Source organism: Bipolaris zeicola (assembly GCF_000523435.1).
Source record: "Bipolaris zeicola 26-R-13 unplaced genomic scaffold scaffold_39, whole genome shotgun sequence".
Taxonomy (NCBI): Eukaryota; Fungi; Ascomycota; class Dothideomycetes; order Pleosporales; family Pleosporaceae; genus Bipolaris; species Bipolaris zeicola.
In genome coordinates, this window is record NW_006912088.1 from 65,965 (window position 1) to 93,088 (window position 27,124).

At 50.7% G+C, this 27,124-nt stretch overlaps 13 protein-coding genes across 13 annotated transcripts; 6 read left to right on the top strand and 7 right to left on the bottom strand.

Annotated features, from left to right (window-relative positions):
• Positions 1-283: 283 nt before the first annotated feature.
• COCCADRAFT_24659 (uncharacterized protein) lies at positions 284-2,601 on the bottom strand (the record flags this gene model as incomplete). Its single annotated transcript, XM_007712113.1, has 5 exons — positions 284-1,087; positions 1,173-1,251; positions 1,300-2,228; positions 2,282-2,401; positions 2,455-2,601. 5 exons carry the CDS (start codon positions 2,599-2,601, stop codon positions 284-286), a joined length of 2,079 nt encoding a protein of 692 aa, XP_007710303.1.
• Positions 2,602-2,965: 364 nt separating this feature from the next.
• Positions 2,966-3,425, top strand: COCCADRAFT_91079 (uncharacterized protein; the record flags this gene model as incomplete). Its single annotated transcript, XM_007712142.1, has 2 exons — positions 2,966-3,252; positions 3,305-3,425. The coding sequence occupies 2 exons, from the start codon at positions 2,966-2,968 to the stop codon at positions 3,423-3,425; spliced, it is 408 nt and encodes a 135-aa protein (XP_007710332.1).
• A 95-nt stretch (positions 3,426-3,520) lies between these two features.
• On the bottom strand, positions 3,521-4,426 carry COCCADRAFT_90988 (uncharacterized protein; the record flags this gene model as incomplete). The annotated part of the gene is made up of 4 exons (XM_007712143.1): positions 3,521-3,667; positions 3,784-3,933; positions 3,982-4,253; positions 4,354-4,426. 4 exons carry the CDS (start codon positions 4,424-4,426, stop codon positions 3,521-3,523), a joined length of 642 nt encoding a protein of 213 aa, XP_007710333.1.
• Positions 4,427-6,179: 1,753 nt separating this feature from the next.
• On the bottom strand, positions 6,180-6,521 carry COCCADRAFT_91000 (uncharacterized protein; the record flags this gene model as incomplete). The annotated part of the gene is made up of 1 exon (XM_007712144.1): positions 6,180-6,521. The coding sequence occupies one exon, from the start codon at positions 6,519-6,521 to the stop codon at positions 6,180-6,182; it is 342 nt and encodes a 113-aa protein (XP_007710334.1).
• Positions 6,522-7,270: 749 nt separating this feature from the next.
• COCCADRAFT_24662 (uncharacterized protein) lies at positions 7,271-7,962 on the bottom strand (the record flags this gene model as incomplete). The annotated part of the gene is made up of 3 exons (XM_007712114.1): positions 7,271-7,361; positions 7,413-7,744; positions 7,792-7,962. The coding sequence occupies 3 exons, from the start codon at positions 7,960-7,962 to the stop codon at positions 7,271-7,273; spliced, it is 594 nt and encodes a 197-aa protein (XP_007710304.1).
• A 1,268-nt stretch (positions 7,963-9,230) lies between these two features.
• Positions 9,231-11,067, top strand: COCCADRAFT_91056 (uncharacterized protein; the record flags this gene model as incomplete). The annotated part of the gene is made up of 3 exons (XM_007712145.1): positions 9,231-9,268; positions 9,349-10,738; positions 10,801-11,067. The coding sequence occupies 3 exons, from the start codon at positions 9,231-9,233 to the stop codon at positions 11,065-11,067; spliced, it is 1,695 nt and encodes a 564-aa protein (XP_007710335.1).
• Positions 11,068-12,402: 1,335 nt separating this feature from the next.
• COCCADRAFT_91059 (uncharacterized protein) lies at positions 12,403-12,941 on the top strand (the record flags this gene model as incomplete). Its single annotated transcript, XM_007712146.1, has 3 exons — positions 12,403-12,488; positions 12,544-12,685; positions 12,747-12,941. The coding sequence occupies 3 exons, from the start codon at positions 12,403-12,405 to the stop codon at positions 12,939-12,941; spliced, it is 423 nt and encodes a 140-aa protein (XP_007710336.1).
• Positions 12,942-13,125: 184 nt separating this feature from the next.
• COCCADRAFT_3401 (uncharacterized protein) lies at positions 13,126-13,800 on the bottom strand (the record flags this gene model as incomplete). Its single annotated transcript, XM_007712102.1, has 2 exons — positions 13,126-13,478; positions 13,599-13,800. 2 exons carry the CDS (start codon positions 13,798-13,800, stop codon positions 13,126-13,128), a joined length of 555 nt encoding a protein of 184 aa, XP_007710292.1.
• A 2,404-nt stretch (positions 13,801-16,204) lies between these two features.
• On the top strand, positions 16,205-16,941 carry COCCADRAFT_24666 (uncharacterized protein; the record flags this gene model as incomplete). Its single annotated transcript, XM_007712115.1, has 3 exons — positions 16,205-16,294; positions 16,350-16,649; positions 16,705-16,941. 3 exons carry the CDS (start codon positions 16,205-16,207, stop codon positions 16,939-16,941), a joined length of 627 nt encoding a protein of 208 aa, XP_007710305.1.
• A 545-nt stretch (positions 16,942-17,486) lies between these two features.
• Positions 17,487-20,631, top strand: COCCADRAFT_91060 (uncharacterized protein; the record flags this gene model as incomplete). Its single annotated transcript, XM_007712147.1, has 4 exons — positions 17,487-17,680; positions 17,731-17,970; positions 18,028-18,262; positions 18,316-20,631. The coding sequence occupies 4 exons, from the start codon at positions 17,487-17,489 to the stop codon at positions 20,629-20,631; spliced, it is 2,985 nt and encodes a 994-aa protein (XP_007710337.1).
• Positions 20,632-21,547: 916 nt separating this feature from the next.
• On the top strand, positions 21,548-22,652 carry COCCADRAFT_3404 (uncharacterized protein; the record flags this gene model as incomplete). Its single annotated transcript, XM_007712103.1, has 2 exons — positions 21,548-21,669; positions 21,767-22,652. 2 exons carry the CDS (start codon positions 21,548-21,550, stop codon positions 22,650-22,652), a joined length of 1,008 nt encoding a protein of 335 aa, XP_007710293.1.
• A 364-nt stretch (positions 22,653-23,016) lies between these two features.
• Positions 23,017-25,139, bottom strand: COCCADRAFT_35112 (glycoside hydrolase family 78 protein; the record flags this gene model as incomplete). The annotated part of the gene is made up of 3 exons (XM_007712130.1): positions 23,017-23,343; positions 23,395-24,944; positions 25,025-25,139. 3 exons carry the CDS (start codon positions 25,137-25,139, stop codon positions 23,017-23,019), a joined length of 1,992 nt encoding a protein of 663 aa, XP_007710320.1.
• Positions 25,140-25,470: 331 nt separating this feature from the next.
• On the bottom strand, positions 25,471-26,687 carry COCCADRAFT_91005 (uncharacterized protein; the record flags this gene model as incomplete). The annotated part of the gene is made up of 2 exons (XM_007712148.1): positions 25,471-26,539; positions 26,614-26,687. The coding sequence occupies 2 exons, from the start codon at positions 26,685-26,687 to the stop codon at positions 25,471-25,473; spliced, it is 1,143 nt and encodes a 380-aa protein (XP_007710338.1).
• Between the last annotated feature and the right edge of the window lie 437 nt (positions 26,688-27,124).

The window sequence follows — 27,124 nt, forward strand, 5'->3', positions numbered from 1 at the left end:
AGAACCTCAGCCTTGTCGGTCATGGTCTGTACTGGATGTCTCTTCTCCGTCCAGCGGCATCGCCACGAACACATCATTTGACGATGCTGTTCGATGCAACAGACTCCCACCATGCTATGCACTAGTAACAAGACGCCAAAAATGCAGACTAGCATGCGGCAAGCGAAATATGAGAAACAAATGCTCTCTGAGATGCATAACAAAGAAAAAAGAATCCAGGGGGTATCGTCCATAGGAAACACCGAAAACTCCGCCCACTATGCTGATTGCAAATCAAAGCATCCTAAGCACCATATCGAACTCCGGTTCTCATGTATTGCAGACTCTCTTCCTCGAACCGAGGTATCTGACGTCCGTCTCGCAACGAGATATAGTCACGGGCTGGATTCCGGTTGTCGTACGCCCTGGCATTGGGCACGTAAGTACGACAAGGTGCGCCAGCCGGTACCTGATGATGAGGTTCTCTCACATCGCGCGCAGGCTGTCGATGCGTTACAGGAGGAGCGTATACGTATCCACGAGGATCAACATCTGCAGTAGGTCGTTGAGGTACATATTGACCTCTGACATTGTTGGTAGGCGGACCATATAGACTGTTTGTTAGATCAATGACATGCTCTGGAGGCGGTGGTCGTGGAGCACTGTGAAGAGGACCCATTGGTTGACTTGAATGGAACTCAAGTGGCCCACCTTGGTAGGTTCTGGGATGGATTTCTTCACGATACATAGGCCTTGAACGTTTCGGCTGTTGGTCTGCTTGGGCGTCTCTTTCGTCCGTGAAAGTATTCAGCGCTTTACGTTTTGGCGACTGTACCTGAATGTAGTGCCTGTCTAGCATGTTGTGATCCTGCACTGGGTGATGTGCATTTGTATTACGGCGTGGTGGCGAAGTCAGATCAACTGTTTCACGCTCAACAGAAGGGAGTACAAGATCGTGATCTGCCATGCGTTTTGTGTTCGTGGGTGGTCTTTCCTGCATACTAAATCGAGGGGATGCAGGACGCGAATACATGCCTTGTATGCGTCGCGATGGAGGGTGGTCATACCGCATCATTGAATCATCTTGTGGCTCCTTGATGGGTTGAAGCTACGGGTGTCAGCTCAAATTTCCAGAACAACGAACGAAATACGATCGTGTAGTGTTCACGAGACGTGACCTGTTCAAGACTCACTTTATACAATTGCCCGTCGATTTCGTGCAAAATAGGCTCGGCCCGTTGGCTTGTACCAGAGTCAGCTGGCCTTGCTCGTCTGTGGTGGTTAGTGGGGCTAGGAAGTCAACATGTCACTACTCCTTACTTGTCATTCAGATCGTGTGTGCCATAGCGATATGCTTCGCCGTGGTGCCCTAGGCGTGGTTCAGAGTTTAGTGTTGCGTGCATAGGTGGAGGTGGAGGTGGAGGTGGTAGCTGAGAGAATGGCTGGGGGTGTGAAGAGCCAGGCAATGGACCTGATCGTGGAGGTGGAGGGTATCGCGAAAGAACAATTGTTCTTCTTGCTACACCTCTCATATCATTACGAGGGTAGTTGGCATGAAGTTCGGGTTGCAAATCGCGCGCAGTAGCACGACTGGAAACAATTTCCATGCTTTGCTCACGTTCATCAGGCGTAGACGTGGAATGGCGATCGCTGCTTGGTTCATCGTCATCATCAAGAACAATGACCTCACGGAAGGTTTCTTCAAGCTCATTGCTTTGCTCATCGGCTTCGTCGCGCCACTCTTTGAGTTTGGCAAGGGAGACACTCTCAACCTTGGACCGAGCCTCCATCCAACCGCCACTTTTGAGCAGCTTGTCGTAATCTGTATACGTGTGACGAATATGGGCGACAACAGCAAGCTGCACTCTACGAGCCAATGAAAGTTCCTTGGCATTACCTACCCGGTTTGTTCCCTCCTCAAAGGCATGGGTAACAATGGCTTGCAAATCATCGTCAGGGATCTTGGGAAACATTTCGCGAACGGCACCATGGATGTAGCCTTTGGTCTCCTTTTCTGTCGTGGGACGTCCTTGTTTAACTTGCCGTGAAGAGTAGTCCTCGAAGCGCCGGGCAATCCAGTTGGTCCTGTCGCCATCCTTGGCTTTCTGGAGGCCCTGGCTTTCATCATACGTATACCCGAACTTGCTGCATGCAAGGTCGATAATCTGCAAAGGAAAATGATGTCCGACTCGGTGGACGTGATGAGATAATTTCTCGGGATCGGAATGCATCTTGTTCTTGGGTTTGGCCTTGGGGGGTTGTCAGCTACTCGCGGCCCGCCGGAGTTTGTTGCGACGCCTACCGAAACAATATGTACGTCGAGGTTGCGCTGGCGACACTGCTCCTTGCACCATTCCGTGAACTCTGGATGTCCAGCGGGAATGAAGCCGAAGCCAGTGGGCGCGTTGGATGCATACGTCAACTACACTCGCGTTAGTAAAATGTCGGTGCATCGATGGCGCATCGCAGACGGACGATCGAGTGCAGTTTCTTCTTTTCCTGCGTTACCGCTTCGAGCACAATCTTGTAGGGCTTCTTCTTTTTGGCGACGGCTCGCGGCTGCTCAAGGGTGCTGCTGCGCTGTGACGCATATTGTGGCCGTGGATGATATACTCTGGTCATGACGCTGGTGTGCAAGGCAAATCATAGAGACGCAGCGGTCCGTGGAAGAGTAAAGTGCTCCTGTGGCCTGGGATTTTTCCAGCTACGGAGCGTGATGCTGCGGGATTAGCGATGAATACGAGAAACGAGGCAGTCACAACGGCGCGCAAAGGTCCAAGACGCGGATTTTGAATCTACAAGCCCGGTGGATGCAAAGGCACAGGCGGGGCGTTGGGTGGTGTAGTGTGAGGAGAGAAGAGAGGATCGAACCAGGTTTGTGCCACGCCACGCAAGCGGCTACGGGGCGCCGGTGTCACCTTTCTCCGACGCCCAACCATGGCGCTTTGCAGAAGTGAGGCGTGACGTCGTTAGTGCCCCGGCCACCATGTCACAACAGCAAGTCTTACACGCGTATAGGCACCTGTATCGGCATAGTCTGCGGGCTATTCAATTCTCCAAGCCAGCCCGATACACGCTGCGTGACCGCCTCCGTCTGGCGTTCCGTCGCGGCAGTGCCTCTGACTTTGAGCCCCAGAAAGTGCAAAACACGCTGGAATTTCTTCAGTATGCCACGAGAGAAAACGGCCTAGAGCACAAGATAGTGAAGAACTTGTTGTTTGTATGGTGGGTGCAGAGTCAAGGAGGCTACGGAAGGCACAAAGCGAAGATTCTGTATGTACCCGTGCCTCGCTCTGAGCCCAACACAGTGAGGCTGACATGTCAGAACCCGCGATGAACTCGAGATCAAGACAACTGCATACGATGTCTTCAATCACAACATCTGTATGTTGAACGAAAGCATGGGGCTTTGCCTGCCAGCAATGACCCTTCGCGATCCTAGATGAGGCGACAAATGGTACCGCTGCCTCGAAGCCCTCGCAAAGCGCCCTTCTGCCACGCACCTGCACTAGACCGTGATCGCGTGAGCATTAAGGGAGCCTCACATGAAGTCGTCAAGAAAGTTCTCGTCGCGGTTCTGATTGCTGCTTTCCTCGAGATGGTCCTCAGTCATGACGTCGTCATAGGCGTGGTCTCTCCGCCAAGCGAGCTCCTTGCGCTCTTTGGCAACGCGCGCTTCCTCTTTCCTCTGCATAAGGTTAGTTTTGCTGCAGAAGAGATGATGGTGTTATGAAAACGAAGTCAAGTCAAAGTAAAGATAGTGAGAGCATGGACCGAGGTAATCCAAAAAAAAAATTCAAGTACCTTTGCCTGCATTGCACCCTGCTCCCGCTTCCTCAACTCGGCACGCCTCGCCTCTCGCTCTTCGCGCAGATCAGGGAACTTTTCAACCTTTGTCTTGTTCAGGCGATTGACAATGGCGTTTTCCCTCTGCTCAACATGTATACGCTTGACCTATTCCAGCAAATTAGTATGCAAACTCTATAAGCACATAATACTCACCTTGCGCTGATCCTTGAACCCGACCTGTCCCACAGCCATGCTACCGTCCTTTTTCAAGTTACTCCACGGCGTATACACAATAGTAATGTTGTCTTTCTTGTTGCCTTCAATACTATTCGCCTTTGTCAACTGCGCGCAGTCGATTAATAACTCCTTGTTCATCTTTTCCCAGTCCTCGCCCTCTGGTAGGCGGACGTAGATGTGAGCCGAGGAAAGATTGTCAACGTGGAACCACACATCTTCGTCCCAGCCGTACTTGATCAGCTCTTCATCTATCTCAGGGTTAGCATGCGATCTCTATTCCAACGCCCAGGTGACAAGCAAGGTAGTGTGGCCATGTCAAAAGCTGAGGTAGTCAGTCTAGCTTCTTACTTTCGACTTTGTCTTTGCCAACATAAATAAAGGCCGACGGAGACACCGTGTTTGACGAGAAGTAGTATACCATGTTGTCAGGCTGTTTGGTTGTGACTTTGCAATGCGAGATCGAGCTGCAAGTTAGAGTGTTGGGCTTAGTGGTGAATTTGGCAAAGCACGTGTGGGCTCTAGCGGGGTATCGAGGCCATTCAGCTCAGGGTCCTGACACTGGTACCAACCAACATGTCACTGTCAATTATCGCAAACGGCAGGTACTCCAGAATATAAACATCAAAACCTCTCGGATTTATCCTATCATGGTTACATTAAAACCCAAGTGACACCATAGGTTACTTTGCACCGCGCTTATCTAGCAGCGCTTCTTCCTCGCCAGGCACATGCTGTACGCCATGGTCGCCAGCATTGTATTCTAATCTGGCAGTATGACATGGTAGGAAAGGTGAACGATTACGAGTTTCTTAGGGGAACTGTTGAGGGGATGTGAAGGGTTTGGTGGAGGTTGAATTTTGGACTATGGTGTCATTTGCTGTGACTTTATTGTTTCGCTGCTTCGATGAAAATTTTATGTGATCCTTGAATGGTCCTAGATCGACTTTACAGATTATTTTGTGGGACGCAAATTCTTTTCTGCCGCCAAAAGAACTACTGCAAGTCTCACGACGCAGGATCTTATGCGTGAGAGTATGACATTGATGTTGCTAGTATGCTGCCTCGCTGCTGGAACGACAGTTGCGAATATCGCATTCAAAACTCCTTCCTCCCACAGACAACTATTCCTCAACCTGTGGAGAAGCGTTTTTGTTGCGGGAGCCGCCATGGTGAGTTCCAATGCACAGGCAACTCTCGGTCATGCCCTTTCGAACTCTTCTACGCTGACGAACATGTTACTGCAAGTATAGCATGGGGAATTGTTCTTCTCTGGGGAAGATTCTCGCTCGTGCTGCTTAAGCACACCTTTGTTGATGTAACCGATATCGCAAAAAGTGCAGTGAAAGGTTTCTTTAATCATATGGATGTCTCGTTGATGCTCTTTTTGGCTGTAAGGCTACAAAAGCTTCGAGGGCAAATGGTGTAGTTTTTATCGTAAACCTCACACTGAAGCCTGTTCTTGTGCACTGGCGAGCTTCTGCAGTGCTGTCCATGCTCTTTCTTGCTGCCAAAGTCGCGCTCGCAGAGATTGCACGACTCGTTCACAGTATGGATATTACAATTTTCTATTCGTTCCACAGCAGTACTTATGGATAATGATTCACGACAATGGATGTGGATATTGAAAGAGCTGAGCACAGTCTGTCAATTATAGGCAGTATAACACTGCCTCTATGTTGTGTAGCCGAAGGATTTTCCTCCAGTCCAATGGTGCAGGGCCACATGGCGAATGATGATGCACCTCAGGTTACACAACATATCAGACGAGACTTATCAGCCTCTCCCGAGGTGCGGGGTAAATTGAGCGCGCTGGATCGACCTTGCAGGCGATAAGTACGCTTCAGCTAGGCTTGGAGAGCTGAGAGGGACAGATTGACTGTAGTTGGGCAGGTTTTGCCGAAAGGCTGCTGATGAAAGAGATTCAGTTCGCCTTTTGCCCTGGCTTATATCAAGCGAAGGGGTTCGTGTCTATCAGCCGTATCTCAAAAAGGCCATTCGATTCCTACAATGATACCTGACTCTTTATCTCGGCTCCCCTGGACCCATGCACCCCTCGTGAAAACTCCGTTGCTTTGGCTCCAATACATGGAATGCACACATAGACTCTTGTCAAAATACCGGAACAAAACCCAATCTCTCCCATATTCCCTTCTTTTTCGATAGACCCCGAACAATCAGTCAATCAAGTGCCCCATGCCCCTCGGTATTCCACTTCTCTCCCTTTCTTTCGATTGTTTCTTCTTCTCTTCCTCCTCTTCCTCTTTCTTCTTCTTCTCGTCTTCTTCCTTGTTCCGCTTCTCATAATGAAACTCACACAGCATATACGGATGCTTGTACGGCTCCATGACCTGTGTGAAACCGCAGTATCCTGAGGGTTTAATACCAGGAATGTAGTGCCGCTTTACTCCCCTGTCATGGGTCGTGGCTTGGTAGCAGCTTTCGCCCCAGATGTAGTGTGGGGGGATGGTGTTGAGGCAGTTAGGCATCGCGCACTCGAGAGGGTAGCGTTTGCACATTGTATCGTTGTTTAGGATGTGTGGCGTGAGAATTTGTGGGGCTTAATAGGTGGTGTTATGAGTAGTATCCCTTGGTGGAGAAAATAAGATCGACGTGGTGCTGGTCTTTCTTATATGGAGGGCAGAAAGATAAAACGTCAGAGAGTTGTATGTGCTGTTCTGACAATCGACTCATATTGTTGCTTGTTCACATGAATAGAATTCTAGACATGAAAGGGTAATTGAATGATCACCGTTGGTATTGGCTGTATTGCAAACGCTTCAAAGCTTTGTCCCATGAGTGAAAGTCACGTCTCTGCCTAGTTGTACACATGGCAGTACCTCGTAAGTATCCTATGACTGTGGAGAAGGTAGCAGGAGTGCGTGAAAGACAAAGGTGAATCAAGAATATGAAACAGGAGCCCAACGCTCAGACTGGCCAAGGGCAAGGTAGAGGCAAAACAGCGCACCATGTAAATGAGTCACATTAACAAACGGAAATTAAGGCAAGAATGATGTAATTTGTTTTGTATGAGCAGCAAGGCTCAGAAATATCCATTAGGGATTAGGGACATTCAATGTCCAGACAGAAAAGAACATGATGACAAAAGACTACTTCAAACTCCATCGCGATGCGTACTGTTTTTGTGGTTTTGACAGATAGGAAAAGGGGCAGAGGTTGGGGGACTGGCGGCAGTCACTTGTTTTAGACAATTCCTCCTATTGATCGTTGCGTCGACTCGACATGACGACATCAATCATTATCTCGTTTAAGCCTCCTCGACAGTCTTGGCAGGCTTCTTCATGTTGTTCTTGTACCAAAGGGTAGGCAGAAGAGCGCAAGAGACAGTGAAGAGAATGCTGAGTCAGGTCAGTAATGCCCAGAAACAGTAACAGCGCTAATAGACTTACCAAAGAGCAATTGTCATGCCCCAGACAGTCTTAGCCTGGAAACAGTTGCTGCGAGTGACACCAGCCCAGTGGCCCAGGCTCGAGGCAGACTTGTTGAGGTTCTGGACCGCCGCAGTGACGAAAGCGTTGGCGTACATGGCATCAATCTCAGCCGAAGTTTTTCCAATGACATAGCAGTTGAGGAAAGACATGGGCTTTCCAAGAGTGACTGCGCAGACGATGAAGGCGATGAGAAGAAGAGAGTCGACACCAGCCATGACAAGAAGGCCGAGGTTGGCTTGGGACCAGTAGTAGCCAATGCTGACCATGATGTATAGGGTAGCGATACAAGCCTATCTGTGTTAGTACATTGCTGGAAGCATGATGTTTTGATACATACCACACTAAGGGTGCCAACAAACTCCTTAGGCGGCTCAACACCAGTGGTAACAATCATCTGGACAAAGTTGGAGCAGATGCCAATGACGAGGATCATGCAAATAGACTGGAGGACGCGAGTACCCAGGAGCATAAGGCTCAAAGGCTTAGCGTTGTAGGTAGGGACAGGCATATTGGCTGATTGAAGATGTAGTTTTTGAAAGAGAGTTGACTGTCGAAGTGAACGGACGAAGTGATTCGAGTAGCGAGGACGCAACAGTGATCTGCACAGCAGGAGAGAGTGTCGTGATAGGAAATTGAGAAAGAATAAGACCCAGATAGGAAATAAGGAAATAGAGGAAAAAAGAGGAAATGGAAGTGAGTGTTTGTGAGCTGGTTGTTGTGTTTGATGACTGATATGGTGCTACCTCAAGTACATATTATATATCCAGGTGTTTCCTGCTGCCTCAACAAGTTGTTGAAAACGGAATAGCTGAATTCGCTGCTATTCTTGCTCATTGCGAATCTGGACCGCCATGGTTTCATGGTATCGCGAGTAGTCGCTGGGTGGACCAATGAGAGGCCAGAACCGTGATGCTTGGGAAAATGTCCGAGCTGCCGCACTGATGCACGTCGGCGGCTACAGCATAACAAGTCGACACACCAAATCTGGGGAAGCCATACACGTCCGCAGATTCAGAGCGGTACCTGAGGCATGTGGAGCCATGGTTTGATGTCTGGATCGGTTGGACGAGAGATGTTGTTGCGGCTCTTGTTGTACTTCCGCGGTCCCACACCAAGCTCCCGCCCAACCTCGCGCGCGGGAGCTATCCTCGGAAAGTGTTGAGGCTCAATCAGAGTCGCGGAAGGTTGAAACATTGTTCCAAAAGGATCGTTCACGCCCTTGGTGAGGGCGTTGTCCAAGAAACACCTGCGCTGATGAGAGGACGTCGGAATTTGCCACGTCAATGCTTGCCTATGGAACCAGTATGCGCGCGTATACATTGGTCAGTCATCGATGGACATGGTAGAAGTCTAGACAACTTCCATATCTAAATGGTAAAATGAGGCGTGTTTGCATAGTTGTGCACGCAATGCTTTCATAGTACGCGCCTGTACGCGTCAGACAGCAAAGTGGGGCATTCCTTAACAAAGGAGTTCAAGATAAGAGTCTTGCAAGACATCAGAGACAACAGAGATTGTGTTGAGGTGTTGGAATGAAGGAGGTGGTATCAATGGTGGTGGTGGCATGACAAGTACGCCTTACGATGGCATGCTCCCCGCTTCCGACCTCGGGTGAGCTAGATGCGGCAGGTCCACGCGACCCAGCTCATGGATAGTTGGTCGCATACACGCGGCTTCCCGTGATATCTATAGCCGATAAGAAGAATCCACAGGCTTTAAAGTCTCACATGTGGCCGTTGATCGTGTGATCTTCAACTCTCAGAGTTAGCAACAACAATGGGTCTTTCAGAGTACTGGCAACATAAAGCCGACTGGTAAGTTGCTCCGAGCTTCACAAAGCCACTCTAATACCCCACACACTGTAAGAGAGTGTTGTCAGCTAAGTTTCCATCAGCAAACGTAAGCAGTCGGAGCGTGCTGCAAAAATTGCATCTCTTCCAGCACCATATCTTTCTCCTCTATCTCCACAGGAACGTACTATCCTCGGCAAACCCATACAGGAGCTTGTCCAAGATGTACAAAAGCAAATTACTAGCCCCGTTGATATCCTGAGAGCATACGGCAAGGTTGCCGTCAAGGCACATGAAAAGACCAACTGTGTGACTGAAATCTTGTTTCCAGAGGCTGAGGAATGGGCTGAGAAAGAGGTCAATCTCAAGGGTCCGTTGGCCGGTATTCCTGTTTCATTAAAGGATTCAATACAAGTCAAGGGCTTTGACACCTCAGTTGGCTATTCAAGAAATACCAGAAAGCCAGCTACTGAAGATGGAGTCATGGTCAAGCTACTCAAAGACGCCGGCGCCGTGCCTTTTGTAAAGACCAACCTGCCTACAACTCTTCTCTCATTTGAATCTACCAACGACGTCTGGGGACGAACCAAGAACCCACACAATGATAAGTACTCACCAGGTGGCTCAACAGGTGGTGAGTCGGCGCTGTTAGCATTCGGTGGTAGTCGCATTGGTATCGGATCCGACGTTGCTGGCTCTGTTCGTGCACCCGCTCATTTCTCCGGATGCTACTCGATACGATGCTCTACCGGAAGATGGCCAAAAGTAGGCATGAACACCAGCATGGCCGGCCAAGAAGGAATTCCCAGTGTCTTCAGCCCCATGGCGAGGACGCTGAACGACTTGACATACTTCACACGCAGCTTTATCCAGATGAAGCCCTGGAAATACGACTACACAGTGCACCCAATAGAATGGAGGGAAGAAATCGAGGAGGAATATCAGGAGAAGAAGAAACTACGCATCGGTGTCATGCGAACAGACCACGTTGTAGACCCATCACCCGCATGTGCACGCGCTCTGGATGAGACCGCAAAAGCCCTTGCAGCCGAAGGCCACGAAGTCTTCGACGTCGAGCCGCCATCCCCCTACGAAGCCCTACAAATCGCATCTCAGCTGCTCCTCAGCGATGGCGGCGGCGTCTTCCTAAGCCACTTCCGCACCGGCGAGTGGAACGACCCGGGCGCCGCCCAAATGGTCAAGTACATGCGTCTACCGCGCTTCATAAAGTACATCCACTACCTCTACCTCAAATACATCAAGGGCGACTCCATCTGGGCCGGCCTACTGCGAGACTGGCACCCAAAGACTGCACACGAGCACTGGCAGCTTGTCGGCAGGCGCGAAGCCTTCAAGCAAAACTTCTTCCAGTGGTGGGATGAAAAGGCGAAAATGGATGTCATGCTCACGCCGCCAAACGCAACGCCTGCTGTGCCTCATGGCGGCATGCACGATGCAGTCAGCAGCTGCGGTTACACCTTTTTGTTCAACCTGGTACGTTTTGTGCTACTTTTAGCCTCCCCCTTTTTTTTGTTACATGCTGACAAGTATCAAAGCTCGACTATTCCGTGGGCGTCATCCCGGTAACGCATGTTGATGCGAAGAAAGATGCTCTTCCGCCCAACTTTCAGCTGAAGAAGCTGAATGGTGTTGCACAGGGTGCGTATAAGCACTATGATGCTGAGAAGATGGAGGGTTTGCCTGTGGCTGTACAGGTTGTGGGACGGAGATTGGAAGAGGAGAAGGTACTTGCGATTATGGAGAGGGTGGAGGATGCGTTGGATAAGCATGGTGGACGTTATGAACTCTTGGAGATAGATTAAAACGATCGCTTCATGAGTGTATGCGTTAGAGAAAAATAAAATATTTGCAATTAGTGTGTTATTATGGCACTTTTGGACCATTATTGAGTTGAATTACATAGATACAGATGAGCCTTCGGTTCTCTCCATTTTCCGAGGGCGGATACGATGTTGCACAACTCGATCACATGTTGAAGATAAGCATTGCAAACAATGGATGCTTACAGATTCTGTTCCTCGATTAGCAATGTTCAGTATGATTAGTATTCAAGAAGAATGGTATAAAAGGCGGAAAGCAACAGCGTGGCGCCTTATCTCACGTTCCTCTTTCTTGTTCTAGTCAAGATCAGCCCCAGCCATTGCATTTCCCAATTTGATACGAATCCCAATCTCTTACCTATTCTAGAACTCACACCTCAAAAGCCTCATGCTGCTCTGTTGATCCCACGCCAATAGTGTAGGTACCGCCTCCGCTACCCAAAGCGACCCCCACCAGAAGCCATGCACGACACGACGCACACGCCCACCGGATCTAGGTGCATGATTCGCGAATGATTTGGAATACCACATGCCTAGCACCAACACAAACATCCATTCCACAATTCCATGCACACCACAAGAGCCGGGTCCGCATCGCGCGCCGCGTCTTCCCGCCTCGTCGTGCCCCGCTTCCGTCATTGGGCGCGCCTGCATGCCCCTCACATCTCTCGAATCCCGTCTCAAAGCGACGATTACCTTCGAGAGCAAGCGCGTTTTTGTTTGCTCATTGCGACCAATGTATCCACTCTCTTCCCGTTATGTCTTCTCTTACTCATGGGCCCATGAATCCGGTATAGACAAGCAAATGATCAGCTAGGTCCTTAATCATGGGACAACGCGCTCGAGAGGTCGATCAGCAAAGAAAGTGGATTACACAATAGAAAAACAACCTGTCGTGCGGTCATTGGATGTAGTGGCATTCTTTGGATGGATCCGAACCACCTGTAACGCGGCGACTTGATGCGTGTGGCCCTGCAGGGTCAATACCTCATTGTGGATGCGGATAAACGGACTAGTGGAATTGGACGAATGTGTTTGGATCGGCCCCCATGCCGTATTGTTGCTGATACATTGGGGGACTAAGAGTTTCCGGCATGCAGGTGAGAGAGGGGAGGCTGCATTTCCGGTGCGCGTTGGTTGGGAGCTAAGGAGGGGTGGAGGTAGAGTGAGGAAAGAGGGGTGCTTGAGCTGAGCAGAGGGGAGGGAGCTACGTATATAAGGTATTTGCCTTGCCCTTCCTCTCGAGAGGACCTTGTTGGACATTCTACATCGACCTATTTTTATACTACGCACCTATCTCACACTTGATTCGAGACAATGACGGACTTCAAGGGATCGTGCCACTGCAAGCAGACGGAGTGGACGGCGACACTTCAGCCGGATCAACAGGCGCATATCCTTTGGTGAGCTTTTACCTGAGATCATGAGGAGAACAGAGGTGCTGATGAGGAGATACAGTCACTGTAACACGTGCAAGGAGCTCTCCGGCGCGACATACACGCTCAACCAGATCATTCCCGCCAAGGCGCTTAAGATCACCAAGGGCGATGACTTGGGCAAATACACATACAAGGGTGACTCTGGCAAGAGTGTTCACTGCGTACGTTACTCTGTCCCCATTTTGGAGAATGCATATGCTGATAGTCCTGTTTTTGGAATAGTTTTACTGCAAGAACTGCACTGCGCACGTATACCACCAGCAGGAGGTCCTCGGCCCGGACAACATTGTTCTGAGGACCGGACTATTGGAGCAGGGACTCAAGGACTTCAAGCCGGGCGCGGAGATCTTTGGCAAGGATCGCCTGCCATGGGAGAAGGAGGTTGCGACCACTTTCGATGTTCTGCCACCCTCATAGACGGTTGAACTTGCCGCATGATGAACCATCAGTTGAACAGCATTCTAGCAATAGAATAAAATATATATTGCATCCGCGAGAAATGATGAATTTTCTAGGACTTTATGTTGAATATTGAGATAGGTATCATGATGCTGCTGTCTCCTCTTCCGGTCTGGTATCTAATTTCCACTTGACCAACCTTCTAATCCTCAAGCGGCGGGAATTTCCTCAAAAAGTGACTTGGGCATTCGTAACCGCCTGGGTTGTGGTCCAAGTATAGTTGGTGATACTCCTCGGCGTCCCACCACTTGCCTGCAGGCAGAATCTCTGTTGCTACAGCGCCCTTCCACCACTGCTTGTTTACTTTGTCTGTGACTTCTCGCGCAATCTTCTCTTGCTCGGCATCGTGGTAAAAGATAGCTGAGCGGTATTGGGTGCCAACATCTGGACCCTGACGGTTTGGCGTTGTGGGATCGTGCATTTTGTAAAAGAACTCCAGCAACGAGCGATAGGTTACTTTTGTCGGGTCGTACACTACTTGTAGTGCTTCGGCGTCTGTTTGTGCATGTGTTAGTATCAACTATTTTCTAACTTATTTTTTTACCCCAGTCTCGGTCGCACAGTCATAGCAAAAACTATGGCAGGTAGAACCATGCAGAAAGTGAATATACATACGGCCGGTCCTTCCACTGCACACAGCTCTGTATCCCGGGTTCTCGGTGTCGCCGCCAATGTAACCAACGCGCGCATCGTATAGACCCTTGTCCTTATACTCTTTGCGGTACATATGCTCGACGCCCCAGAAACAGCCCGCTGCAAGGGTGGCCGTGTGTGCGCCCGAGGGCACTGTCATGGGCTGTGCGGGCGCGTTGGACATTGTGCTGAAGGGCCGCAGGAGCTTAGTCAGAAAGGACATGGAAAAGAGGGTGGGGAGGAGGGTTACAAGGAAGATAGTAAGGGACTTCAGGATGGCGGGGCTTGTTGCGGGAGAATATGAAGAAAAGGAAATAAACGGGTTGCGATATGTCCGCCGCTGACAAAACGGACAGAGACGGCGGCGATGATGCCATGATTAGAATGGACAAATCGATGAGGGGGTGCTTCAGCCACACTTGTGGCGGTGCATGGTGGCGTGGCGGGGTCGAGTATCGGACTTGTCAGTTACTCTACTCCAGCTTTGGTCAGCTTCGGCTTGTACATTCTCTTCTGCTCAGGGAGGATTGCTTTGACCATCACATCCTTCGCTTTTTATCGATTTCGCCCTGCAACTCTTGACACGTCGCTATATATTGTGGCTCCTGCGCGCATTGGACGCAGTTCTCCGCTTTGCCAGGTTTGTACCTTTATCCGGACCTTAGTCGGTGGAAATCGTCCTATGCCGACTGGTAAAACACAGAACACCTGCTTGTGGCGCCCTGGCCAGTCTCTGTCGCGCCCTCATCGCGTATCGCTGACCGAACCTGCAGTCGAGCAGTCAGGATTTGTCTTTGCGTTACCTGCCGCTGCTGGTGCTGCTGAAAAAAAACCTCGGCTTGCTGGAAGATCTGGACGCTCATCCTTCAAGCCACAATACCCTTGCTGGCTTCCCGCTCATCTGAGGATGGCCAATAGGAATAGTTTGCGACAAACGAGTGCTGGGTGTGTATCAGCCTCTCCCAGACGTCTTTCATCCCTTCAGTGCTTTCTCTTACCTATTGTTATATGTGCACTGGGCAACAGACTATTACTCATATAACCAAATGAAGCGAACCTCCCCCGACCTATACTCCTCTCTTTTTTGGCACCCCAATGATAAACTTTCCTTATAAATCTGGCTCGACCTATCATCCCGGTCATGGCATCCCGACAGGCCTTGTGTAATCAACGCTCAATTTATTTGGCCAGGACCTTCTCGTTGGCTGCATATCCAGCTCTTGAACCGGCAGTAGTCGTTCCTCAGCTCGTACGATGACCCAGCTGTCGTAGCTTACCACCAAGTTGCCGCATGCATTCCGCAGCAGCATCCTGCATGCATCGTAACCAGCCATTCCCCAAGTATTTTTGGACCTGTTTCCAGACTCCAGAATCTACCCCTGCAGGATATCGTGTTCGCTAAAATTGATTAAAGGCAGGGTCTCGAGCAGCGATGGAGTGACAAGCTTTAATCTAAAGTTAATCTAGCCGCCAAGAGGCAAGTCCTATCGTTTCATTCACGATATCAACATACTATCATCCTCTATACATGACAACCACCGAACGGCTCCATCAGACGGACACGATAGACCCGCAACTTCCGTACATTCTACCGCCAGCGTATTGCCGACGGGATGGACTGATCAAAGCCGCCACCCGTGTGCATATGTAACCCCCTGCTGTACTCCTAAGACTCTTACCCAGCTTCCAGGCCCGTGTTTCTATTCTAGGCCTGATGCCCCGGGAAAATATACTCACTTCAATTCCTTCTCAATCTATCCCCACTGTACTCGCCGCGCGAATTTTGAATGCGAGATAGAAGCGAGCATGTGACCCACCGTTCGAGCAAAAGTTTGGTACACTAACTATCACCTGATGTGTGAAAGCTATGGGTTCCATGACCACTATATCCCCGTTGCTCGTATCCATCATCTAACCATCCTATCTATCCACGCGACAAAGTCGTACAGGCACAAGAGTCCGGTACTGTCGGCAGTCAGATTCTGTGCCACTCGTCACTGTAAAAGAAGCACTTAGAGCATGGTTCAGGTACTCTGACACCCGTAAGGTTGGAATCTTGGCATGTGATTGCCATTCAAACAGGAATAGTGCCCTGAAGCAGGGTATATGGTGAAAGGACGCTATCGTGTCATATTGACCTCGACAAGTATGGTGCTTTGGAGAAGGTCTCCGATAGGACGACGCTATCGCGTACCCCAGATATTAGATTCAGCCATACAGACGAGTTACAGTTACCACAGCGGAAACAAGTTACAGCTTGGCAATGGATACAATACCTCAGCTGAGCAGAATATCGAGTCCTAGTCCTATGAAAGCAAGTGGGCGTTTTGTTCAGCCGTTTTTCGATATTGCAGGCGGCACTTGGCAGCGGTTATCGTGCTCTGTAGGCTGCTGCTGAAACTCACCAGATGGTTGCTACGGTGCTGACTGCCGCACTCACGGGAAATGAGAAGATGCCGGTTGAAAAGGTATATAATCTGGTCCATTTGCCCATATGATCGTCACTCAGCTTCCACTCCGAGCACATTCTCCCATAGCAATACCTCCACTTTTTGTATCACAGAAAGATTATCAATCAATCACCCAACATGAAGTGGTTCTTGGCTCTCCTTCCTCTCGCGGCAGCAGCACCTGCCATGCCGACCGTCGAGCTCGGTGATGCTCCACCAGCGGGTTCGGTAAGCGTCTTGCTACACACAAGAGATCAGAGGACACATAGCTTACACAGGACAGGTTACCATCCGCGGTGTCAGCTATGGAGGAACCGGTTGCCCACAGGGAACCATGAGCTCCCAAATCAGCAGTGACAGGACTGTCGTTACGCTCATCTTCGACTCCTACATTGCTTCAATTGGTCCCGGCATCGCCGTCACTGAGCAGCGTAAGAACTGCCAGCTGAACGTGGACATCAAATACCCTGGAGGCTTCCAGTACTCCATCCTGTCTGCCGACTACCGCGGTTACTCTGCCATCCAAAAGGGTGTCACCGGCACACTCAAGTCAACCTACTACTTCTCTGGCCAGACTGCTCAGGTAAGTCTATACTGTGATGTGAGGCACTAAGAACTAGCTCTAACGCCGTCTTCAGACCAGCACCCAATACACCTTCGAGGGACCCGCCAACGGCGACTACCTCAAGCATGACACGGCCGATAGCACGTCGGTTGTGTGGTCGCCTTGCGGCACTACTGGCATGCTCAACATCAACTCACAAGTCCGCCTGACTACCACCAACTCCTCCGCCACTGGTCTGCTCACCACCGACTCTACTGATCTTAAGTTCACCCAAGTTGTGTACGTGCAGTGGCAGAAGTGCACTGCGTAGATGGCTGATTGCAGTTGATGCAGGCCCAAAAACCTAACTAGCTGGATAAGCGTGAATGGGCCATGGGAGCTGAGCGTTGAAGATCTTGCGTGGAGGAGGTGCCGTGGCGATGATTGGATGATTTGATGGCTTGCTTGTTTATATTTTGATGTCTGTAGTTACTTGAATGAGATGCGCATCTCCCACTACTTTTCTGTACTGCTATGGTGCCCAATAATTTGATGATATGTACTAGAGATGAAGCAGAAGGTGGTGGCAATGTGCCAGTGTAGTAGGGTCATGAGACGAAACTAGCCTTTGCCATAGGTCGGAAAAGGTGGAGATGGGAGGCCGGTCTTGGCATTCAGGGTCGTGGTTGCCCTATTCGAGACCCCTGTCTGTTTACTGTGGCCGTGCGTCGGACAACAGAAGTTGGGGAGCAGTCCAACACCGTCATTGAGCCCACCAGTCAGCCACACCACCACTCTTTACATACAGCGTGCTGCTCAATACCAGACGCTGTGTACCGTAACTGACGTTTCAGTTCATATCCCCACGGCGCAACCATGGCCGCTGCGGGCGCGTCCTCCATCTCTGTCACCGTACGAGTCCGCCCTTTCACCATTCGAGAGGCGGCCCAGGTGACGCGCAATGACGACCAAACACTGTTCCTCGGCGATGGCTCGCTGGCCGGAGTGCCTGCACCAAAAATCCACAAGGGCATCCGGCCGGTGATCAAGGTCATGGATGAAAAGTGCTTGTATGGCAACTCAGGAGTACCACGCCAGTGTTGGGCTAACATGGTTTCAGGATATTCGACCCCCCAGAAGACAGCGCTATACATAGATTCGGCCGTTCAACAACCGGACCTCAAGGCAAGCGAGCAAAGGATCAAACATTTGCATTCGACCGAGTATTCGACGACACGACTTCCCAGAGCGACGTATACGAAGCTACGACGAAGCCTTTGTTGGATAGTGTGCTTGAAGGATACAATGCAACCGTCTTTGCATATGGTGCTACAGGTTGTGGAAAAACACATACCATCACGTATGTCTATGCACACCGCCGTTTAACACGGGAGGGGCAGAACTGACCTGTGTCCAGTGGAACATCACAGCAGCCCGGCATAATCTTCCTCACTATGCAAGAACTCTTTGAGAAGATTCAAGAAGTGCAGGATGAAAAGACCACGGAAATTACACTCTCGTACCTAGAGATCTACAACGAGACGATTCGCGACTTACTGGTGGAAGGTGGCAGCAAGCAGGCCCTGATGCTACGGGAAGATGCGAACCAAGCAGTTTCAGTAGCTGGATTGTCAAGCCACAGGCCGCAAAATGTTGGTCAAGTTGAATTTGCATGAATCGCCCCCCAATTGCTGACAAGATGTAGGTTCAAGAAGTCATGGATATGATTGTTCGCGGTAACGAATACCGAACCATGTCTCCTACCGAAGCCAATGCTACCTCGTCTCGATCTCACGCTGTTCTCCAAATCAATGTCTCGTCCAAAGACCGCAACGCCTCCGTCAACGAGCCCCACACCATGGCTACGCTCAGTATCATCGATTTAGCGGGAAGTGAGCGAGCTAGTGCTACCAAGAACCGCGGAGAGCGACTGACTGAGGGTGCCAACATCAACAAGTCTCTTCTCGCATTGGGAAGCTGTATCAATGCCCTGTGCGATCCACGGAAACGCAACCATATTCCATATCGTAATTCGAAGCTCACCCGATTGCTCAAATTCTCGCTCGGAGGTAACTGCCGCACTGTTATGATTGTTTGTGTCAGCCCGTCAAGTGCCCATTACGATGAGACACAAAACACATTACGCTATGCCAATCGCGCGAAGAACATCCAGACCAAGGTCACCAAGAACGTATACAACGTCAACCGCCACGTCAAAGACTACCTAGTAAAGATTGATGAGCAAAGACACTTGATTGAAGAATTGATGAAGAAGCAAAAGGATTTTGAGGGTAGTGCATTCATCAAATACCAAAAGCAGAGCGAGAAGAAGGACGGTATTCTACGGGATGCTATCATACGTCTACGTCAAGCCTATGCGGATTCGGAGCCCGAACGTCGAGAGCGATTCAATATGTCCAAGACACTGAAGCAAGCTGAAAAGCGCATCTCGCTCATCTCTTCCTGGATTGCAGCATTCGACAACGTCAGAGATATCAGGGAAAACGAAGAGATGCCATCGCAAATCACTGCGATGAGGGACACTGCGGTCGGGATTTCAGCCGAGCTCGAGCAAACAAGACAGCATTGCCACCGCCGTTTGGAGCGTACCAATTGGACAAGTAAGATGGACACTGCCCTCCAAGTAGGACTGAGGGGTCTGGCAGAGGTGGACAACAACGCCGATGGCCGTGACGCTGCCAATCTGACAAGAGAATACGAACTCCTCAAATCGAATGCAGACCGCGAACTTTTCAATGCTCTGCTTGACCAAGAACGAGGCGGTGACGCTGCCATTGTCCAAGTGCTTGTTCAAGCGCACATTGAAACTGTTGCAATCCTGAACCAGATCACTCAAATGGACGAAGCCGATGCAGTCGCCGCCGCACGCAAATTACTAACAAAGATCATGAACGCGTGTACAACCGCCACTTCACAAGCTATTCGTCCAGATGGCGGCTTGTCAGTCGCTGGATTCTCTGAATCGAACTACAAAGGCACGCCGAAGCGAAAGAAGCCTATCAACATCGTAGAACCCTCTCCAATGCGCCCATTGGCCTTACCGACACTGGCTGGTGCGTCTCATCTCACTGCATCGCCTGCTAAAGCGTCACCACGCCGAAAGAAGCTCATGAGTGGAGTGAAGAAGGGCATCCAGTTTTCTCCCATGAAGAAGAAGTCGCCCTCGAAGATTAAGCGAGGAGTACGGTGGAGGGACGATACTGAGAACGGCACACTTGCGGAGTTCCAAAAGACACCTGAGCATGTTGAAGGTACCCCAACTACCACCTCAATCGACATGCCGCAGCCAAACTTCACCGCTCCCGCTCCCGCTCCCGCACCAAGATCAGGCGGAAGCAGCTCTTCGCCCATACCCACGCCGCCAAGGGCGTCTGTGGACCTCAAAGGCACATCGCGATTCGCAGTTGGCGCTCTTTCGAAACGGCCAGACGGTTCGCCTACCTCCCGCATCCCCGCCCTATATACCTCGGATTCTGACGGCGTGTCTCCTCTACGCGAGATTGCCAGCAACCCGCGTGGTTCTGGGTTGAGTCACGTACAGAGCGCATCTTCTGATGCTGCGGCTGAAGCAGATAGCGGTAATTCCAGCTCAGAAGGAGAAAAGTGGACAGCATCAGATGCACGCAAGATTAGCCACGCAATTAGGCGGCGCTCTTCTACCAATGCAGGCTCGGTACCAATCAGCCGCGCTCACCGGCGCCGCAGCCCAACCGCAGCGACCATTGGAAGTCCGCCTGGCGAGAACTCACTTCTATCTGCGGGTGCAGCACGCCGCATGGTCAAGTCCAATCACGACGCTGACTGGAAACACAGCGTACTCAGTCCGCGAGTCACGCCCATCATGAAAGGTGCTGCGAGACGTACTACTGTAGCTAATGGTGACGACCGACCACGGGAGGCGCCGGCAAGCCTAAGTTCGCGAGCACCTGTTCGCATTACCAGTGGCTCTTCTGCGAGAGGTACTAGCCTGATGCCTAACTCTAAGGGTGTTTGGCGTTGATTGCTTTCTTCCTGGAGAGAACAACACGCAAGTATTCAGAGAATGCATTATTAGGGGTTTGATGCTTCTTCTATGAGACTTCCCAGTCTCATGTTCGTTTCCTTTCGATTGCATATCTCTCAACTTTACGTTACCCTTTTCCCTGTCACACTCTCACGTCTCAAGCATGAAAATTCACATTTAGAAGTATCAATGACACGGTTGGCCGGCTGGGTTGGCGTTTGTATACCATCTTTCTGCCCATGGCAGCGATGCGGATTCGTTGGCTGTTTTGTTAGACTGCATTTTGGGCTGTATTGCGATGCACTGGTCATGTCTTGATCGTTTTGGTTTTTCTCTGGTGTAACTGTCTTGGTCGAATCGTAGGCTGCTCTTGCATCAGTCCCGTCAGTAGCATTTCCTTTCTAATGTCTATGACAGTCTGTTTTTCATGACTGTTTATGTAATGCCATGATGATAGTAAAATTTATTTTCACCGTGTTTTCGCATGGCACCAAGTACTCTTCGGCCAATCTCGGCGCAATCGGAAAGTAAGTAGCAGCTCTAAACATCATGACCTCGGGATCAACCTACTAGTACAATTCCACTTTTACTCAATAACCCCGCAAACGTCATTTTCGAGCTTCTGGGTCCACTGAACGCACGCTAATGGATACAGGAACGGACGAGAAACGGATGGAAGACCTGGGAGTGCAAAAGGTGCTGATCAATACTATATTCTTATATTTAAAGATAATATGAAGTGGCATTTACCCCACTATCCTACCACTATTACTGACTGTGTCGTTCCAATATCATTGATACAAGATTCGAGTATATCCCTCTTGAACTAGTTAAGAATTCAGATCTTTTTTGGCCTTGAATACATTGTCTTGTCTAGAGGGAAGGAAAAGATATCAACCTAAATCAGACAAAAATGAAGGAAGCTCAGGTTTCTAAGGGCATGGTGGTTACGATCAAGGATGTTGAGATTCCACAGCCAGGTCCCAAGCAAGTCATTATCAAGGTTGTAGTGAGCGGAAGTAATCCTAAGGACTGGTAAGTTTTCTTCCTTTCTTTACCATTCACGCCATCTCCATGAATCCTTTTCACCTCCAAGATATCGTTCCGATCTAACACAAGGACCAACAAATAGGAAACTCCTTGAAATGGGCTATATGAATGATGCCAACACGGGCGACGATATTGCTGGCTATGTGCACAGCGTCGGCTCCGAAGTCTACGAGTTCAAGCCAGGAGACCGCGTCGCTTCCTTCCACGAAATGATGACGCCTGGCGGCAGCTTCGCAGAGTATGCCGTAGGCTGGCAACACACGACTTTCCACATCCCCAAATCCGTGTCTTTCGAAGAAGCATCTACAATCCCCCTCGCCGCCATGACATCAGCAATCGGACTCCAGTTGCGCCTCGGTCTCCCGGACCCATGGACTCCCGTGCCAGACGGCAAAAAGCTACCCCTAGTCGTCTACGGCGGCGCCACCGCCGTCGGCGCCTTTGCCATTAAAATAGCTCAAAAAGCGAATATCCATCCCATCATCGCCGTCGCAGGCCGCGGTATCTCCTATGTTGAATCGCTACTAGACCGTTCCAGAGGCGACACAGTCGTCGATTACCGCAACGGCGACGAAGCCGTCGTAAAAGGGATCCGAGATGCGCTTCAAGGAGAAAAACTTACTTACGCCTTTGACGGCGTGTCCGAAAAAGGCTCGTACATCAATATCAGCAAGGTGATTGAGCCCAATGGCGCGATTGCGCTCGTGCTGCCTAGTAAAAAGGAGGATGATCTACCGAAGACTTTGACGGTGACGATGACGCATGTGGGGTCGGCGCATAAAGAGGATGCAGACTTTGCGCATGTCATGTTTAGGTGGATGGCGAGGGGGTTGCAGGAAGGCTGGTTTAAGGGACATCCGTTTGAGGTTGTGCCGGGGGGGTTGCAGGGTGTGCAGACGGGATTGAGGGATTTGAAGGAGGGGAAGGCGAGTGCGGTTAAGTATGTTTATAAGATTGGGGAGGAGTAAGGTTTTTTTTAAGGGTATGAAGTAGTGAAAAAAAGAGATTTATATATTTGAGGGTTAAGGGGTGGTGAGAAGAGGTCTAAGTGTGGTATGTCTTGCGTGATTCCACAGAGAGATAAGTATCTTTTTTTTCGATATAGCAACATGATTTACCTGATTCAAATTGTTGATGTGAAATCGTCTATACGTAGCGTGGCAACTAATAATGTCTACACGTTTGCTTTGACGGAAAGACACACCGGTTGGCTACAGCAATTTGCAGTCGGCAGTCTTATATCATGTCCTAAAGTATGTCAGTCCGCAGTACTCAACGTAACAGAAGATGAGCATACACTAATATTTCACTGTATTTCTAGTAAATCGAATCCTAGTTCGAAACACGAATACTATACTTCCCACCCGCCAACTCAAACACCGCCTGCCCATCCTCAACCACATATTCCTCCCTCCCCAAAACAACCTCATTAACCACCACCTCGCCACCCTCCCCCTCAACCGGCAATTTCACCACACCCCTCGTCCCCACCGGCGTCTCAACCACAACCCCATACCCCCCCTCCCTCCTCTCCCACTTAACCCTAAACACCCCCAACCCCGTCTTAAACCCCGCCTCCGCCCTCTTCAAATCCCCAAATCCGGGCTGAACCTCCCACCTCCTCCCCTTAGGCTCCGTAACCCTTAATCCCGCCACCCACTCCGTCAACGCGCTCGTCGGACCACTACTCCAGCCATGACTATGACTCACATAACTCGCATCATTCTCATACCCCCTCTCCGCGCGATACCCAAACGTTCCATCCGTCCTGTACCCCTCGATGACGGTACTACTATACGTGCCGTTGAGGTGCTTAGCGTACCAGCCCCAACTTCGGCGTATGAGATCGAGGCCGCGGTCTGCGCGGCGGGATTTAAAGTGCGCTTGGATTTCGAAGCCGGAGATGAAGGGGGAGATGTTACCGGGGAGTTCGGGGGGTTGGGCGCCGAGCGGGGTCCAGTTGAGGGTCAAGGCGGTGGAGATTGAAGATGCGGTTGAGGAGTTTGGTGGGACGAGGGAGAAGAGGAGGGCGAGGCTGTTGGCGTCTTGGGGGTGGAGAGATGTGCTTGTGGCATTATCGCGGAAGGCGCCGTAGGAGGGGTCGAAGGAGTGGGTTAGGAGGGCGGTTTGGAGGGAGATGGCGCGGGTGCGCCATGTGGAGGCTAGGGAGGTGGTGTCGTTGAGCCAGGTTGCGAGGAGGGCGCTGGCTTGGAGGGTGTGAAAGAGAAGGACGTTTGCGGCTGTGTTGTTGGAGCCGGTATTCCAGCGGCCCCAGTCGCGAATACCGGTTTGATTGAGGAGTCCCGACGAGTCTACTTTGGCGTAGATGTAGTCAATGGCCTTGAGGTACTTGGCCCAGTTCTTCAGAACAAAGTCTGCGTCGCCAGTGTACAGCATGTAGTTGTACGTCCCGATCAGCGTCCACATATGGTACGTATCGCTCTTCTGCTGCAACAAAGGCGGCCCAGATTCCGGCAACGACCCATCTTCATTCTGATAATCAAACATGACCTGCAACGCATTCCGCACACTCTCCATATCCCCCGTACTCACAAACGCAGACGGCACCGCAATCCCCATATCCCCCGGCCAAACCGCCCGATCCCTCTTCGCCCCGTCAACCAAGATACTCGACCCAGACCCCAACGTCCCATTATTCGCCCACCCCTTGTCGAGCATAGGGACCCACCGCCCGGTATTCGGCGGCACAGCATTCGTTTGCAGCGTATACGCACCACCATACCAAATAGCATTAAGCCACGAGTCGTCACAGTAAAAATACCCCTGGTACGCGCGTAAATTCGACCACGTAGGCTGAAAACTCAATTCCAGCTGCGCATCGGTCAGTACAACATGCGTCGCCGTATCCGTAAGCAGGAACACAGTCATGTATTTAAACCCGCCTCTTAGCACCTCATCCGGCATCGTATACGACCCTGGTCCCGCGCCGCCGGAAACGTTGAAATACAACGCTCCATCTCCTTCTCTTGAGAATTTTCCGTTTGATGAATCAGATGAGTAGCCAACCCAGTTCAGTGCTTCGGAAAAGGCGATGCCGATGGTGCCCGTGCCGTTGCTGGTATATGTAAGCGTTGCAATGCCGCCGACTTCGTAGCCGAAGTCGAATACAACGGTCGTGCCGTTGCCGCGCAGAGTGGCGGTGCGCGGGTAGCTGGCAGGACGACGGTCGCGCAGTGTGAAGACGGAGCGGGGGCGCACGGTGCGGTTGCGGGGTGCGTAGATTGATTGGTCCCAGGGTCCTTTTGGGTGACAATGTTAGGAGTAAGTTGGAGTGAAAATGAGAATTTCGGGGGGAGAGAGAAAAGGAGAGGTCACGGACCGGGGAATGCGGCTTCAGTTGGTCCTGTGCAGATGGTGTCTCGCCAACATCCTGCTGCTAAAATGTCCAATGGGAATAGTAAGAGTGTAATAATTGTCCATGCCAATGTTAACATAGCTATTGTGCTCGAGATGGACCCGTTAGATGTTGATGATTCAGTGACACAGTTCGCGACTCAATTGTATATATCTCGAGAACACTATATACGACTCGGCATGCAATATGCCGAGCGGGCGCACCGGGCCGGGGACAAGTCGTATGCATGCAAGAAGATCAGCAATGCGGGGGAACGAGGTACATAGACGCCACAGTAAGACGATGGATCGTGCCTTGCATGTCACTGACCAACGCACCACATTCCATCATATCAACAAAGTCGTAATTCCGTCCTAATAGACTCGCACCAGAGAAACCCGACTATCCTTCCAACACCGTCGATTTCACGTCTACAACTTTCCCTTGACCCCCTTCCCTAGAATCTCCTCCCTCCTCTTAACATCCACATCCCTCGGCCCCTCCTTCTTAAACTTCGCAGTGATGACCCACTCCCTAATCCCTCTCCTACCCTGTCCCTGGTCCTCCACTTCTTTGCCCGGTCGATCCAAAACAAGCACGGCTGTGCTCTTATCTACGCCGCCAATACCATCCTGCTCGCTCTCACCGTACTCACCCTTGCCTAAGACAATGGGCGAGATACAAGCTTCAGTGAACGGAACCTCAGGCTGGCCATTGTAGATGCGTGGCTTCTGCAGGAAATCAAGGAGTCTATCGCGCTCGGCCTGGAGTTCAGATAGTGAGGGAGTAGGTGAAGATGGCGAAGTTACGGTTGCAGCTAGATACGGGGAGAGCATGAGTGTGAGGAAGAATTGCGGGGGAAACAAGATGATTCTGTTTTGCCGTGCGAGATCAATCCATTTGTTTGGAGGCAAGAAACGTGCGGCAGTGTGTTCGATGCCTCCGTCGTGCCTGGGCTTCGGAATGATGATTTCGGCCTCTTCTTCCAGGCCCAAAGCGGGTGGCGTGCCCTGGGGAGCGGTATGCTTTGTTGGTGACCCAGAGCCAAGAGGGAGCAGGTAAATATACATTTGTGTCGTAAAACGCTTGGGCAGGCTCTCGGGCGTTACCTGTGGCGTTACCCAGCGGGTAAAGGGAATTAGTGATTCAGTGTCGGGTACTGCTCCCCATTTTTCCAACAAGTCTCCAAACTTGATTTCGCCGCTATGAACGGCTTTTCTACCTTGCTCTCTTTCCTCGTCGCTGATTTCGGTAAATAGTTTACCAGTCTTCTTGCTCTTGGCTAGGACGATACCGCATTCTTCAAATGTCTCGCGGATGGCTGCCATGCGATATGCGGGTCCATCTCGATGCCTGTCAGGATGGTCTGGACCAGGCATCTCGCCATCGTGGGTCTTTGAGACTGCACCACCAGGGAAGACATGTGCAGAAGCAAAGGTAGAAGCCTTTGACACGCGATGGAGGAGCAAAATTTGATTTGTTGGAGATATTAAGAGTACGCTTGGTATTTTTAGCATGTGCCGTGTAACAAGTTCGGCTCGTTGCCTATCAATGTAATTTGGACTCCAGCCTACCTTGCGCTTGGCCTGGGAACAACAGGCGTCTTGGCCGGTTTCTTGGGTGATTGATGATCTGGCCTTGTAGACATGCTGCACTTCTGGAGTCTAAGTATCCCTCGCTGGTCAAGAGGTAAGCTTGTTGTCAACCCGAGCAAGGGTCGCGCGTGGTGCTGCAGTAGAAGAGTTGAGGATGAGCGAACAGCTGGTCGTATCGGATTCTGAAAACTCGACAATGAGAATTGGGCTTTGATCTTGAGCGAGATTGGATTTGTCTTGAGCATAGCTAACAAAGAGAGGGCGTGGTCAACACATGTGAGGTGTAGGTGGTATGACACGGGAAGAAGCCGAGGTTAAACCTAGCGCGGTGAGGGACGCGGGTCAAGATGTCGTTGGGAAATCCGCGGCAGCATCACCCTCTCCCCGCTCAAAATACAGTTTGTACGTTAAAAATGAACAGAGTTCATGGTATCATTGCTTTTTGGCCTATCCATTGCTCCAATAACGTGTGATCATCAGTCATCTTTGC